The 15758-nt window shown below is 33.4% G+C and overlaps 1 protein-coding gene across 1 annotated transcript; it reads left to right on the top strand.

Moving 5' to 3' along the window:
- Positions 1-4261: 4261 nt before the first annotated feature.
- On the top strand, positions 4262-15566 carry LOC124540262 (myrosinase 1-like). Its single transcript, XM_047117731.1, has 13 exons — positions 4262-4392; positions 6261-6373; positions 7279-7426; positions 8071-8237; positions 10342-10602; positions 11280-11368; positions 11460-11607; positions 11808-11971; positions 12597-12749; positions 13104-13195; positions 14541-14715; positions 15029-15120; positions 15467-15566. Exons 1-13 carry the CDS (start codon positions 4262-4264, stop codon positions 15564-15566), a joined length of 1833 nt encoding a protein of 610 aa, XP_046973687.1.
- The last annotated feature ends 192 nt before the right edge of the window (positions 15567-15758 follow it).

Raw genomic sequence — 15758 nt, 5'->3', positions numbered from 1 at the left:
GTTAGTATCGATCATGTTTCCACTGCCAGCAGTCGTTATATGGTAAGTTAATTTATACACATGTGTGGCTTTAATATTTCATCTCCGAAACGTTGATTATTTATTAATAAACAAATGTATGTTTAATTACTTAATTATTATTACTTTCTTTTTAAAATTCGAATTATTTTAATGAATATTTCGTTTATTAAATATTTTTGATTAAAAGATTTAAGTATATATTAAAGTTATGTAATTTTAAATATATATATAGAAACAGACCAATATTCATTCATTATCAGTATTTCTTAAATAATAATAAATATATTAAAAATTGTATGTACAATAAAAATTTTTTAGAAAAAAATATCAATAAAATTCAAATTTTTTCTAAAAACAAAAACGAATAAACACTGGATATTTGTAAATATTTAAACAATCATTATAAGCCCAAATTTAAAAATGGGTTTCGGAAAACGATTTCATATTTATTTTTATTTTTTTTCCTCAAAAATGCCTTAAAAACCAAAAAAAGAAAAAAACATTATGAAACTTTTTCTGCAGATCTGAAAAAACATAACCGTTTTTTTTTAACTTATAAATCAGAAGAAAATAATGTTTTATTCATATTTTTTTTTCAAAATAAATTATTAAAGTTGCATTTTTGACAAAACTCAAAAATGGTTCATTTTTGGATAATGCATATGGGTTTTAAATTCATTCAAAATAGTCACCCCTATCACCTCCTAGCGGATGTACGTTGAATTACCAATAAGCCTGTATATGTGATTGTTGTTTGATTTGATGGAGCTAATATGAGCAGGCTTCGTTCCGGCCACATTCCATTAAATAAATTTGGTTTTCTAATGGGTAAAACACCATCACCTAACTATAGTGTATGTAACATAGAAGACACGTACCATTTAATAATGGGGTTTGGTCAAAATGAGACTGATAGAATTTCTTTTCGTTTTTTTCAAATGGTATAAATAATAGGTTGGCGGACGAGCATATGAGCCACCTGATAGTAAGTGGTCACCATGACCCATTGACAATAACGCTGTAAGAAATATTAACTATTCCTTACATCGTCAATGTGCCACCAACCTTGGGAACTAAGTTATATCCCTTGTGCCTGTAGTTACACTGGCTCACTCGCCCTTCAAACGGGAACACAACAATACTGAGTACTGTTATTTGGCAGTAGAATAACTGATGAGTGGGTGGTACCTGCCCAGACGGACTTGCACAAAGCCCTACCACCAAGTAATGGTTCTACTCTTAATCAATTATTGCGGGGAGTTGGGAGCTTGTAATAGTGTCCTCGCTGACCCTACATCAGGACCCGCACATGTTTTGTACAAATTAGTGGATGGTTTTTTTAAGAATCGACGTAATTAATCAATTTGTTAAATTTAACCTTTTATATGCACTATGTGGGTGGCATTTTCCATTAGAAAAAAAAACTTTTTTAAAAATGTTTCTTTTTTAATCATTAAGATTAAAAAAAAACAATATATCCAATACTAATATTATTACTAATTATGATTAAAGAGTTGGCCTAATGGTTAGTACTTGTGCGTCTTAACCGATGATTGCGGGTTCAAACCCATGCAAACACCACTATATTTGTGTGCTTAATTTGTGTTATAATTCATCTCGTGCTCGGCGGTGAAGGAAAACATCTCGAGGAAACCTGCATGTGTCTAATTTCATCGAAATTCTGCCACGTGTGCATTCCACCAAACCGCATTGGAACAGCGTGGTGGAATGTGATCCAAACCCTCTCCTTGATGGGAGAGGAGGCCTTTAGCCCAGCTGTGGGAAATTTACAGGCTGTTGTTCCTGTATGCCCAATATTAATATTATTAATAATTATTTTATTTAATATCAAGGGCGTGTATTAAATTTATTAACACACTAACGACAAACAAATAAGTATGTGTCCAAACAATAAATTCTAAATCTGTTTAAACATGCTATAAGTAATTACGACATTATTATGTCGTTCTATTTCAACTTATTTAAACAAACACCTTAATAAACTATGTACTTAAACCTTCCTTATAAAACCGTCTATCTATTAGTAAAAATCGGATTATAGCCGTTCAGTAGTTTTGGAGCTCATGGCGAACATACAGACAAACGCGGTCGGGTGGCTTTGTTTTATAATATGTAATGATATTGTTACTGTACAAATGGTGACCGCGTGGAACGGTGACAAGAGTGCTAGAAGCATCACCCCGTTCAATCACAATTGCGGTCTTCTGGATGAAAACAACAACAACAACAACAGCCTGTAAATTCCCACTGCTGGGCTACAGGCCTCCTCTCCCTTTGTGGTTTGGAACATATTCCACCACGCTGTTCCAATGCGAGTTGGTGGAATACACAAATGGCAGAATTTCTATGAAATTTGTCGGATGCAGGTTTCCTCACGATGTTTTCCTTCACCGCTGAGCACGAGATGAATTATAAAGACAAATTAAGCACATGAATCAGCGGTGCTTGCCTGGGTTTGAACCCGCAATCATCGGTTAAGATGCACGCGTTTTAACCACTGGGCCATCTCGACTCTGGATGAAAAATTACTCAATAATATATATACAGGGTTATTGGTAATTTGACGTATTCCCGTTAGGAAGTGATAGAGGTGACTATTTGCAATAATTTTGACACCCATATGCATGGTGCAAATATTAACCATTTTTGAGTTATCACGTTTTTTAGATTTTTTCAAAATTTTTCAAAAATGTATCTTCAAAAATTTATTAAAAAAAAAGTATAAATTCAAATCAATTTTTTATTTTGTTTTATAAAAACGTTTAAACACTGGATATTTGTCAATATTTAAACAATATTTATCGGTCCAAATTTAAAAACGCGAGACGGAAAACGAAATTATTTCAATATCTTTTTTAATTTTTATCCTCAAATATGCTTTAAAAACAATTTTCGAATGTGATGTCAATAAACAAATTCGATAGAATATCTAGAATCAGTATTGCACCTGTGTGAAGCCGGGGCGGGTCGCTAGTATTATATTAAAAAACTTTTTGTTTAATTATCCTAGATCTGCGAAGCCGCTTCTAGGGACTATTTATATTGAAATTGACTTTATTTACATGTTATTACAGCTGTATCGAAATTCTATAGTTTCAACAAGTGACCTTTTAATCGTCAATGAGACCAAAAAACATAAAACACAAACAAAATGAAAGTCTTCTTTATAATAGGTAATTAAAAAAATATGTTAAGTAGGTTGATTATATCACTATATAGTATAAAACAAAGGTGCTTACTGCTGTCTGTCTGTCCCTATATATGCTTGGATCTTTAAAACTACGCAAGGGATTTTAATGCGTTTTGTTTTATTAAATAGAGTGATTCAAGAGTAATTTTTTTATGTATAATATGTAATAAAGTAAAGAAACACTGATAATTTAAAATATTTCTAATAAGACGTAAATAAACACATTTTTAAAATCACCATCATTCATGTGCTTAATTTGTGTTTATAATTCATCTCGATCTCGCCGGTGAAGGAAAAATATCGCGAGGAAACATACATGTGTCTAATTTCATAGAAATTCTATTCTACCAACCGGCATTGATGGAATATGTTCCAAAGTGAGAGGAGGCCTTAGTCCAGTAGTGGGAAATATACTGGCTATTGTTGTGGTTTATCTATGATCACTGAAAATTTAAAATGCTGTAAATTTTCAGTGATCATAGATAAACCCAGGTAAATATGCAGTCATTGATGAGACAATGATTTCGTGGAGAGGACGATTAGGTTTTCGCCAATATATTAAAAATAAATCTCACCTATGTAGCGTTAAACAATATAAACTTTGCTCTCCCGATGGATAAACCCACCAGCTAGACAGAAGAGGGAAGAATTGTTATAGTAGATTGTTACTATACTTCAGTGGATCTTGCAGAAAAACTCTTTTCACAGAAAATCTTCATATACTACTTTTAATGTATGAAGAAAAAAATTGCCACGTAGTTACTACATGAAAATTACAGAAGGGCCAGATTTTTGGCAAAATGAACCGAAAGGGAATTGAATTATTAAAATGGGTAGATAGAAGAAAACTTACAATGCTAAGTACGTGCAAAAAGCACAATGACATTATAATAGATACAAGAAGAAAAAGAGAAGTACTGATAAAAGTGTTAAAAAAACAGGTTCAAATATACAACCAAGCAAAAAAACCAAATGTCAATGTATAACACAACTTTAAAAAATGTAATAAAGTGGTGGAGGAAAGTGGCAATGGAACTATTATTATTTGCTACGGCTCTTGTTAATGGATTGTGCATAAAAAACGAAAGAAATAAAGTAACAAAAAAGAGAATTTGTGGACTCATTAAAGCTTTTACAAAGAAAGGCACGGACATGGATGGGTAATCTTTTTATATACGCTCTCATCTCTAAGTTTAAAGACAATCTTAAAATATTGTTATATCCTTAAAAAATTACATTTTAACCCAGTTTTATGGGCGATGTTTTGGTCCTGTGTTAATTTTAATAATTAATAAATTTTACACATGAACTTTACTCTTGAATCACTCAATATTTTGGTGAAAAAACTATGAAAATTCGTTTAGTATTTTTGAGTTCATAGCATTCAAGTAGACAGAAATGAAACTTTGTATATGTATCTAGTGAAATAATTTTTTATCTTATTTGAAACGGTATCAAATAAGCAAACACATCATCTCAAACAATGTTCGGTGAGGAGAAAATGTCATGGATGTTACACCAATTGCGTGAATAATTGTCCCGCCGTGAAATAAAAAAAAATATATATAAAAATTGTCAAACAATTTGTTGCACATCAATCATTTTTATGTTTGAATTGTTTTATTGAGAAACAATTAAATAAATAAAAAGTAAAATACCGATATTTTTGTTTCCCATCATTAAAATGTATTTAAAACTTTCCTTATTGAGTGTGATACGAGGTTCATAGGACCCCTCATCTTCTTTTAGCTACAGATTATAATTACACCAACCCTTGGATGTACGCATTAAAGTTTAGGTCAGTCTATTCACAGTTAATATACCAAATTCAAGGTTTTTTTAGATTGACCAAAAAAACCGTTTTAGTTTCTTAAGCGTTACGGGGTCTACTAAGCCCTGTACCGGCATTGTAATAGTTTTCATACACAGTCCTAAATGTCTCGTAATGCAAATAAGGTAAAGATAAAAAAGTGCCGCTGCGAACGTTTTAAATTCTACATATTAACTATTAAATAAATAATTTATTAACATAAGTAGATAGAAGTTTATTAACATAAGAATTAACAACATTAATTGCTTAAATATATATACAAATATGAACTAAAACTAGTTTCTGTATAAATCTTGACCGCGTGGAACGGTGGCAAGAATGCTAGCAGCATTTCCCCGTTGAATCGCAATTCCGATCCTCTGGGCAAAAAACGAACCAGCCCTCCTGTCACCAGTGGAGGCAATGAGGCGAGGTGTTATACTTTTGATGAAGCTCTTTGCACCACTACTCCAGGACTAAGCGTTTCGACAGCAAATGGAACAAAAAAGTAATTAGATATAATACACGAATATTTAGTTCTTTTTTTTGGCTTCAGCTTTTTCCGCAGCGGCACCGGCTCTTAACATTGTTTCTCGAATATGAGATGGCGCCAGTGTGTCCAACACATGTAGCGTCCCACACAAGGGCCCGACGTCGTTCCCAGGGAACCAATGTTAATCCATCAGGTCTCTTACCATCATCACGACTAATTCCACGAGTAAGAGTTTCCTCAGTAAGAGCAGGAACGTCGATGGTGGCGAGAGCCCTTTTTATTATGTCATTAAGAGAACCGTGGCAGAAAAGCCTACCTGAACTCCTTGGGCAAGAGAGACCATGTAAACCGAAAGAGTCCACCTCCTTTCCACATTAATTATCTATTAATAAAATTGAAGATTGATTAATATTTGTGACGCTATTTCTAATAATAGACCAAAAATAGATCCATACGGTTCTAGTCCGAGTATCCTTTATTCTTAATCAATGTTTTCAGACAGTACTGTATTTCAAATAAGATTATAATAAATAGAGGTTTTATATAAAACTAATGGAATAAGCATAATCTCTAGTGAATTAAGAATCACGAATTGCCTTCAAAACAAAAATTACATCCTTTAGTTAAAACCTTAACTAACTTTTTAAATCTTGCGTCGTTTGAAAAATTATTTCAGTCATCGGTAAATGTTTATCTTAATACATAGTTTTCTTAATCTTTTACAGTGCCTTGTTAGAAATATGTCTATGCACCGATATCGACCTAACTTTCCCCCCAAACTTTAAATTCGGAGCCGCGACAGCAGCTTATCAGATAGAAGGAGGCTGGAACGAAGACGGTAAGTATCCTCTAATTAATGACAAAATCATTAGATAGCCCAAAAATAAAACATTTCACAGTGATAACATTTACTTAAACTGATTATACAAAAATAACTTAGACTGATGAAAGAGCATATTCCTATGTAGCGTCTGAGGCGCAGGAGCTGGATGCGAGTATCCGGAAAAAGACCCAGCAGTGGATAAAAACGGGCTGATGATGATGATGTCTGAGGCGTCTACAGCGCTCGTATGCTGGACATTATCTCATTGTATCCCTGTATTATGTATATGTCGCTCTCCTCTAATCGTGTAGTGTTTAGCTTTCTTTCTTTTTTCTCCGTCATGCAACGAAATTTATCTCAATTCATCATTGAAACGAACACATTGTTAGCTGTCGCGCACTCGCATCTTGTTTCTCGCTGGGTTGCCGCGTCATTTTTGATAGATAGTAATTTTCCATGCGAAGACATATTGTAGAACAAACCAGGCGTCGAAGGCACGTGGTGAACGACGAAGACGATATCATCACAATCGCAAACGCGCCATTCGTAAGTAGGGAAAACACTCCACTACAGCGTTTCCGCCTAAAATTAATAGAAACAAAATATATGGTGGTAAGGCTTTGTACAAGCCCGTCTGGGTAGGTACCACCCACTCATCAGTTATTCTACCGGCAAATAACAGTACTCAGTGCTGTGTTCCGGTTTGAAGGGTGAGTGAGCCAGCGTAACTACAGGCACAAGGGACATAACATCTTAGTTCCCAAGGTTGGTGGCACATTGAAGATGTAAGGAACAGTTAATATTTCTTACAGCGTCGTTGTCTATGGGTGATAGTGACCACTTATATCAGGCCTATATGCTCATCTGCCAACCTATACCATAAAAAAAAGAAAAAATTATGGTCTTCTTATATCTTGCAGGTAAAGGGGAAAACATATGGGATAGGTTCGTCCACGAGAACCCTGGGAAAGTCAAGAATAATGAAACAGGTGACGTCGCCGCGGACTCCTACCACAAGTGGCGTGAAGACGTCAGGATCGCCGCTGAACTAGGTCTTCAGTTTTATAGGTGTTTGTCAAAAAATATAAGTAGCAACTATTTAATATTATGTAACATCTTGTAACATACGTGCAAAGATTTAGATGTACGATTTTAAGAGCATTTGGATTGGAGGATTGAAATTTTTACTTGATATTTGGGCAACCAGTATTACGTCATAAGATCTTTGGTCGTACATTTATTTACCTTACTTTACTATAATTGATACTTTATTGTAAACCACGCAGAGAAAATAAATGTATACAATTTTTGCGACATTATTACGACGTTACATAGCGATCTCTTCCTTCTTTCTTCATAAATACCAAACCTAGAGCTGGAAACTGATGTAAAAACATCGTTTTATTTACTTATTATCATTACTTGGCCTAAATTTAGATACATTTGTTTGTTTGTTTTTCATCTATATTAATATTATGAATGTGAAAGTAACTCTGTCTGTCTGAGCTCTTTTTGAAAGACGACCAAACCGCTGTATCGTATTTCATGAAGTTTAGTGAAGCAAGCCTGTTACATAACAACCAACACCCTAAAACGCAAGCGAAGCCGCATGCAATTACTACTTTCTAAGAAGTTTATATGTCTGTAATACAGTGTAAAAAAATCAGATCAATATAATTCAGTACTTAATCTTATCACTGGTTCATTTACAGATTTTCTATAAATTGGCCTCGTATTCTACCGACGGGGTTCCCTAACAAAGTGAATGAAGCTGGTGTCAAATACTACAGCGACCTCATTGACGCCCTCATCGCTGAAGGCATAGAACCAATCATCACGCTCTATCACTGGGAATTACCTGTGAAGATTCAAGACATGGGTATCTAAACCGTGATTATATAATTTATTTATTTTATTTATTTATTTATTTCTTTTTAAAATAAAACATACATATTAATATATTTTACAAGCCATTAAACCATTTTCTGGTTTGTATTGGCTAAGAAAAGTATTCGCATATACTATTTATTAAAACTAAACAATACAGGCTGTTCCCAAATGTCTCATTTAATTATATATATTTTTTTATTTATATACATACCATATACACATACACATACATACACATACATAGTATATTATAATTTTTGATAAAAATATTTTTTTAGGACATTTTTGATATTTTTTTCTGTAATTTTTTCTCTAATATTTTTTGGTAACTCATTTATAAACATAGGTAGGACATAGTTAAGAGATTTTTTCCCGTATAGATTTTTGGTTCTTGGAAAGGTTAAGTTTTTATTGGTTATATTTCTGGTAGTCATATTATGAATATAAGGATTTTTTAGTTCATTATTAAAATAATTGTTAGACAGTATAACGAGTTTAATTAGATCATACACTGGTAAGACTTTACAATATTTGAAAAGAGAAATTTTGTTTTTTATTTTAATTTGAATTTTTTGGGGTACTATATTTTTTAATATTCTTTGCTGTATTTTAAATATTCGGTCTAGGTAAGTTTTAAATGTACGTCCATAACTACCCAGGCCGTAGGATATGATACTTTCTGCTAGGGTCCTATACATCATGAGTAATATGGGGAAGGGTACCTTATGCTTTATTATGTATAGTTTTGCCATAAAAACACGTAACTGATCGCATACCTTATCAACGTGCTTACTCCAGTTAAAACGATTATCTACAATTAGGCCAAGATATTTTTGTTCTTCAACTAATTTTAGAGGTGGACAATAGCATTTAGTGCCCTTACATTGAGTGTGTAAACAGTGATGATCGTGGGCAATGACCCGAGGTATTATATCTGTGATATTATGACTAGAACGGACATGCATTAGGCTAGTTTTTTCTGCATTTAGAATAAGTCCATTATCGTGTGACCACATGCAAATTCTTTCAAAATCTGCCTGAATTTCAGATTCAGCAACGTTTATATGTTTATTAGATGATATAAGGCAAGTATCGTCAGCAAATTGGTAAATTTCACATTTTTGTACTATATGGCTTATATCATTTACATAGGCAAGATAATGCAAGGGGCCTAACACAGATCCTCACTAACACATACACTCTCACTATACGATGACCCTATCTTGACTTTATAAGACCTATTATTAAAATAATTCTCACACCATTTAAGTAATGGCCCCCTAACTCCAGTATTATCCAGTTTTTTTATTAAAATATCATGTTGCAAGGTATCGAAAGCCTTACTGTAGTCGATAAAAATTATTAATATATGTTCTTTATTATTTAAGCGTCTACATATGTCATCTGTTAATTTAGACAAAAGTTGAGTAGTACTTTTCTTAGGTTGAAAACCGTATTGTTTTGATGATAATATATTATGCTGGCTATAATATTCATGAATATTTTTACTAATATAAGACTCTACAACTTTGTCAATAATTGGAAGCATAGTAATAGGTCTATATTGTCCAGAATCTGAACTCTTGCCACCTTTATGAATTGGTCTGACTAGCCCTGTCTTTAAATCGTTAGGTTAGGTTTTTTATTTTAATAAAGTCTTAAATTGGTAATTCCAAAAGAACGCTTGTGTGTCGAGTAAGTCAGACAATTACAATGACTATCTCAAGATGAACGACATTTTAAATTATGACCTACGATGATAACAACTCTCTACAAGGCAATTTGAAAAATAATATAAATGTATTGTTATATAGATTTACTTGAGACAAATATAACAAGCCAAATTCTCTTTACTTGCGAGTTCAGTCTTTACGAGTTCTTCCCAAGATGTTTCCCTTGGCGAACCGAAGATTGTTGACAATCTGAGTGTATTACTACTGCATAAAAATAACTTTGTCTTTTCGATCACACTAATCTTATGTGGGTTGGATTCACATGACATAGAATCAACGACAGGCATTGTTGATGTCTTACAAAAATAACAGCAAAACATTTTATAGTCAAGATTAATTGTTATGTTTTCTTCTTTCAAGGTGGCTGGACGAATCCCTTGATAGTAGATTGGTTTGGAAACTATGCGAGGGTGGTGTACCAGCTTTATGCAGACCGCGTCAAAATGTGGCTCACTATAAACGAAGCTATTGTTATTTGCGATTTTTGTTACTTGACAGGACTTCATGCTCCAAATATCAGGGAGCCAGAATTCGCACCATATTTGTGCAATAAACACACATTGCTAGCTCATGCCAAAGCTTACAGGATATTTGATCAAGAATTTAGACCGAAATATAGTGGTAAGTGACATCACATTAATCCTCTAGTTATAGAGCTTTTTAGTATTTAAGGTGTATCAGGTAGAGGGCATACTGGCGAACAGTCAATTTGTACGACATTAGTTTCATCAATTAGTTCCAAATATTTCCAACACTTAGAGACTATTCTAAACACAGGATGAAAAAGCCAAATAAACAATAGTTGATGTTAGTTTGATAAAATATTATTGTTTAATTGAATAATTTATGATATTAATGTGGGTTTTCGAAAATTTCTTTTAAATGTCGGCAATACTGATATTACCTAGAGAACTTGATGTTAAAATAAGTCGTTACATTAAATAGTGTTTTTCTATAAATAAATCAACAACTGATAGGAGTGCACATGCAAGTGTAAATCTGAGGTTTATTTATTTTTTTGTTTCATCTTCGATTGGAATACTCTGCAGTTGAGTGTCTTTCATACAGTCTATCATCAAATTCGCTCAATGATACGTTATTGTTAACTTTATTTCGTCAGGTAATATGTGGGTATATTGTACGAATACTATTATAAGACAGTCTTCTCTATTTTTTATGTATTTTGTCTAGAACTTATTATTTTTTATTTATTACTAGTAACATTTAATTGTTTACTAAAAACACAATGTAATTGCCAAAACATGAACGGTTTTTCAAATTACTTTTCACACAAACAGGAAGAATTTCCTTCGCAAACATCTTGCTGTGGGTTGATCCTTTCTATCCCAAGGACGTGGAATTAGCTGAACTTGGAAGGCAGCAATTGGTAAAGTATGCTCTGTTCTCCTACACCTTCTAAACATTGATCTTAATAAATTACACAAATGATACCTATCCTTTGAATATAAATTTTCCAGATGGGCAAATATTCTCATCCAATATTTTCGGAAAGCGGTGGGTGGCCACCCTCTATTGAAAAGGCTATGCTGGAGTACAGTCTGGCACATGGATACAATGAGTCGAAGCTTCCTTCTTTTACAGATGAAGAAAAAGCATTTGTTAAAGGTAGAATTTACAGAAAATATAATCCGTGTGAATTTCAGAATTTTCCAAACAGCAAAATAGTTTCGGTAACCACATCTAGTGCTTATTTAAATTATATTAATGCAAAAATTTTATAAAAAAAGAAACGTTTAGATCTATCCTATCATATCACTAACATCAGCTGTGATATATTTAAGGTATAGCCAAGATCAACATTTCAGGTACAGCAGATTTTTTGGCCATGAACCATTACACCTCATTTCTGATACGACCATTAGAGCTTGGAGAGAAAACTAGCTTCTGGATGTTTTATGGCACGCCGCTATCAAATGCCACATTGGAACCACCTCCCAATGCATATTACGGTGTTAATAAATTTTTCCCGGTAATCCATGTATTATTATCCCAATCAATGATCTCAAATTATGTAGAGATATTCTGTAATAAAAACTCAAAACTCACAGCCCAACAAGAGCGACAAATTTTAGTCAGATTGTGATATACACATTTATCATCTATTATTACATATAATAAAATTAGAGTGTCTGTTTGTAATATTAAAAAATCCCTTTTTTTACTCAATGCGTATGTAAAGATTTACACGGTACATAATTATAGGTACCAAAAAAACACTTTTTACTATTTTTGTCGATCTGTCTGTTTGTTCCGGCTAATCTCTTAAACGGCAGGACCAATTTTGACGAAACTTCCACTGGCAGGTAACTGATACAATAGCGAGTAACTTAGGCTACAATATTTTTTTTTGTTATATTCAAACGTGTACAAGGTCGCGGGCACAGCTAGTTAATAATAACTAAATTAATACGATACACGCCTAAAATGGCGTATTACCGTAAATTGGTCAACATTTCACGAATGAAGTATAAAGTTCTTACAGAACCTGCAACTGCAATATTATTACAAAATGTTAAATATGGCTAAAATAATAAACTAATGTACAAGTTCTCAGCAAATTATCGTATGTTTTTAAGCAAATACGAATATTTCAGATATACCCCGAAGGCATCCGGAGACAGATGTCGTGGTTGAAAAAACAGTATGGAGACATTGATATCCTAATCACGGAGAATGGCTACTCCAGTGCTGGCAACCAGCTCGAAGACTACAACAGAATTAATTTCTACAAAGCGTATCTGGAACAGGTGAACAAGCACAATATCTTAATGTACTTTCCAAAATCTATTGAAACGGTTTAACCTGCTTTGTAAGGTTGAGAATTATTCATCAAAAAGATCGCATTTCTCTACTGAGAATTATTCGTGACTAAGATGATTATTTTAAATTTAGTAGTGCGAAAAATGAACCACGTGAAAATAAGCGATCACTATCGCCATTGCGCCACAGGCCTTGTGAACTAAAATATCATGTCTTTTGTGGCAATTACCTTTCAAGAATGAACGCATTATGTATGCAGCCTTATAAGCTAGCTACTAAGCACGAGACAATCCAATGAAATATTGTTTGTGGTAATAGAATAAGATCATTATCCTTTACAGGTGCTCCTTTCCATCAAAGTGGACAACGTGAGCGTTATTGGGTTTACAGCGTGGGCACTCTTAGACAACTTTGAATGGGCGAGAGGATATGGGTAAGTTTATGTATTTGTGATATTTTAATAGGCTATTTGACAATGCGAAAAATAAATTGTGAATTAGTGTATAGCTCGCGTCATGTAAAAAGAACGCTAGCAGTCGACCTGCGCACTAGACTATTTATCGGTCTATTTGGTGGTATGAGGTGCGGCGGGTCAAGCGCCGCACGCTCGCCGGTGCGCTATTGGTTCGTCAGTCGCCCTTTGCTATCCACGCTGTGTCCACGTTACGTTTGTTCTCAAAATACCATCACGCAAAAAAGTTTTTATTACGAAATGGTATAACATAGGAAAGAAAGAAATAATATTTATGACGTAAATTGTTTTATGAAGAGAGAGGATGATATTAATGCAGTTGATAATAATTTATAACAATCTATAAAATGGTGGTCCGTTTTATAGATTGGCACAAAATGGTTCGAATTTAAATATTAAAAGGTTCAAAATAATTTCGGAATTTCTTACTGTCTTTCTAACTAGCGGCAAAAATAAAAGAACTGAATAAAGCCTGCCTATGGTGTGCCTATCAATATTTAATTTACAAACCCGCGAGCGAGGCTACTTCAAAAATAAACAATATGCCTAGTACTTTCTTGCTCGATAGTACACATGCGCAAGCACACCCCCTCCGCTTTCTTCCAGCGTTCTTTTTACACGACGCGGTCTATAATCAGTGTATATTATGAGTTTAAAAATGGTTATTCACTAACGAAACTTGAAAATAATACTTCATTGCGCGTTATTTAAATATGGATTTTTTTGTATATTTTTCGGCAAATATGTACTAGAAATAAAAAAATCTACTTTTACTGGATTCCTTAACCTCTACTAAATAATATAAAATGAATTTTAAAAACCAGTCAAATAGCCTAGTGTATAATATGTCATCGTAAGAATACAAAATTCGTTGGAACTAGCGCGCACTGGAAACTTTTGTCACGGTGACTGTTTCGTCACTCTTGTCGAGTCCGTGAATATGTATGGAGTTGCGCGCACGTTACGACGTGACATTTGGGTCTGCATCTGTACATATTCACGGACTTGACAAGATTCTTAGATTGCAATCTGACGAGACGGATTGTGATATGTCGAAATATTGTGAACTATGATTGCAATTTAACGTATTATTTTTCGCTAAATAATAATGTTATACAAACCTTAGATTGATATATTTCATGAGTTTTGTTAATTTACAAATAATACCAAAGATTATACAAGATTTCAGCCAATAGTATCGTCGATTCAATGTCGAATGTTGACAATTAAGTAACAGATAATATTATCCATAGATAATATTAAATAGTTTATATCTAACAATTGTACATGTACATATAATTTTCAGAACTAGATTCGGACTTTACGAAGTTGACTTCGAAGACCCTGATCGTAGAAGAACACCTCGGGCCTCGGCATATTTCTACGCATGCGTGATAAAGAACCGGTCACTAAATGATACTTGCCTTAATAAGACACTCATCGCAAAACGATCCTATAACGCAAGCAACACCGCCGATATTGTGCGAAAGAGCGATATTTTTTTATTTATTTTGTTATTTTTATTCTATGTAGTTGTTATTCTATGATTATATTTTGTGATAATGTCTATGGATGACATTTTCACATTAGATTGACCATTTGTTTAGCTTCCGTACCCAAAACATTAATATTAATTGCTAGAATTAATAGTTAAAATTTTTAATTAATAAAAATCCCTACATAAATTCTATACCCTATCCCAAAAGTAATCCTTAGTATCAACTTGCATGGAAATATTATAACTGCTTTTATTAATAACTCTGCCATTAAAATCCTATTTGAATCTGTTGATAGGAACAAGAGAGTGGATTTTATCTACACAGACTTAAGTTGGTTCCTGTTCCTGGTTCCATGTTCGGTACTAGTCTTGACGTTGTCCAATTATGGTATTGTCGGATCTTTATTGAGATTTCTAGCATCATATCTCACAGAAAGACATTTTTATATTGTTGCCAGCGGTTATGAATCGGTTGAATGCGATGTAAAATCTGGAGTCCCACAAGGGTCACACCTGGGTCCACTGCTCTTCAATATATTCATAAACGATCTACTTAATTGTTTTAAATATTCTACACGATTTCTCTATGCTGATGATGTCAAACTTTTTAAAATAATTGAAGAACCAAATGACACTATTCTATTACAAGATGATCTGACAAGATTATGCCATTGGTGTAATGATAACGGCATGAGACTTAATTCAGTAAAATGTTCATGGATATCATTCACCAGGAGTTTAAAAGAATTTCAAACGAATTATTACATAGCTGGTGCCCCTATTAAATCTGTGGACAGAATTTCAGACCTGGGAGTAATCTTCGACAAAAATTGATGGTGTAATTAGCCGTGCCTCGAAAATGTTGGGTTTTGTAATAAGAAATGGAAGATTATTTCGAAATCCTAGAACAAAAATTATTTTATTTAATAGCTTAGTCAGGAGTATACTGGAATACGGAAGCGTTGTTTGGAGGCCACATTACGCAACACACTGCCTAAGACTTGAGAGGATTCAGAAACATTTTCT

This window comes from Vanessa cardui, chromosome 24, assembly GCF_905220365.1.
Source record: "Vanessa cardui chromosome 24, ilVanCard2.1, whole genome shotgun sequence".
In the NCBI taxonomy this organism is placed as follows: domain Eukaryota; kingdom Metazoa; phylum Arthropoda; class Insecta; order Lepidoptera; family Nymphalidae; genus Vanessa; species Vanessa cardui.
The sequence above is the reverse complement of the archived record's forward strand: the minus strand, read 5'-3'. Positions and strand labels throughout refer to the sequence as shown.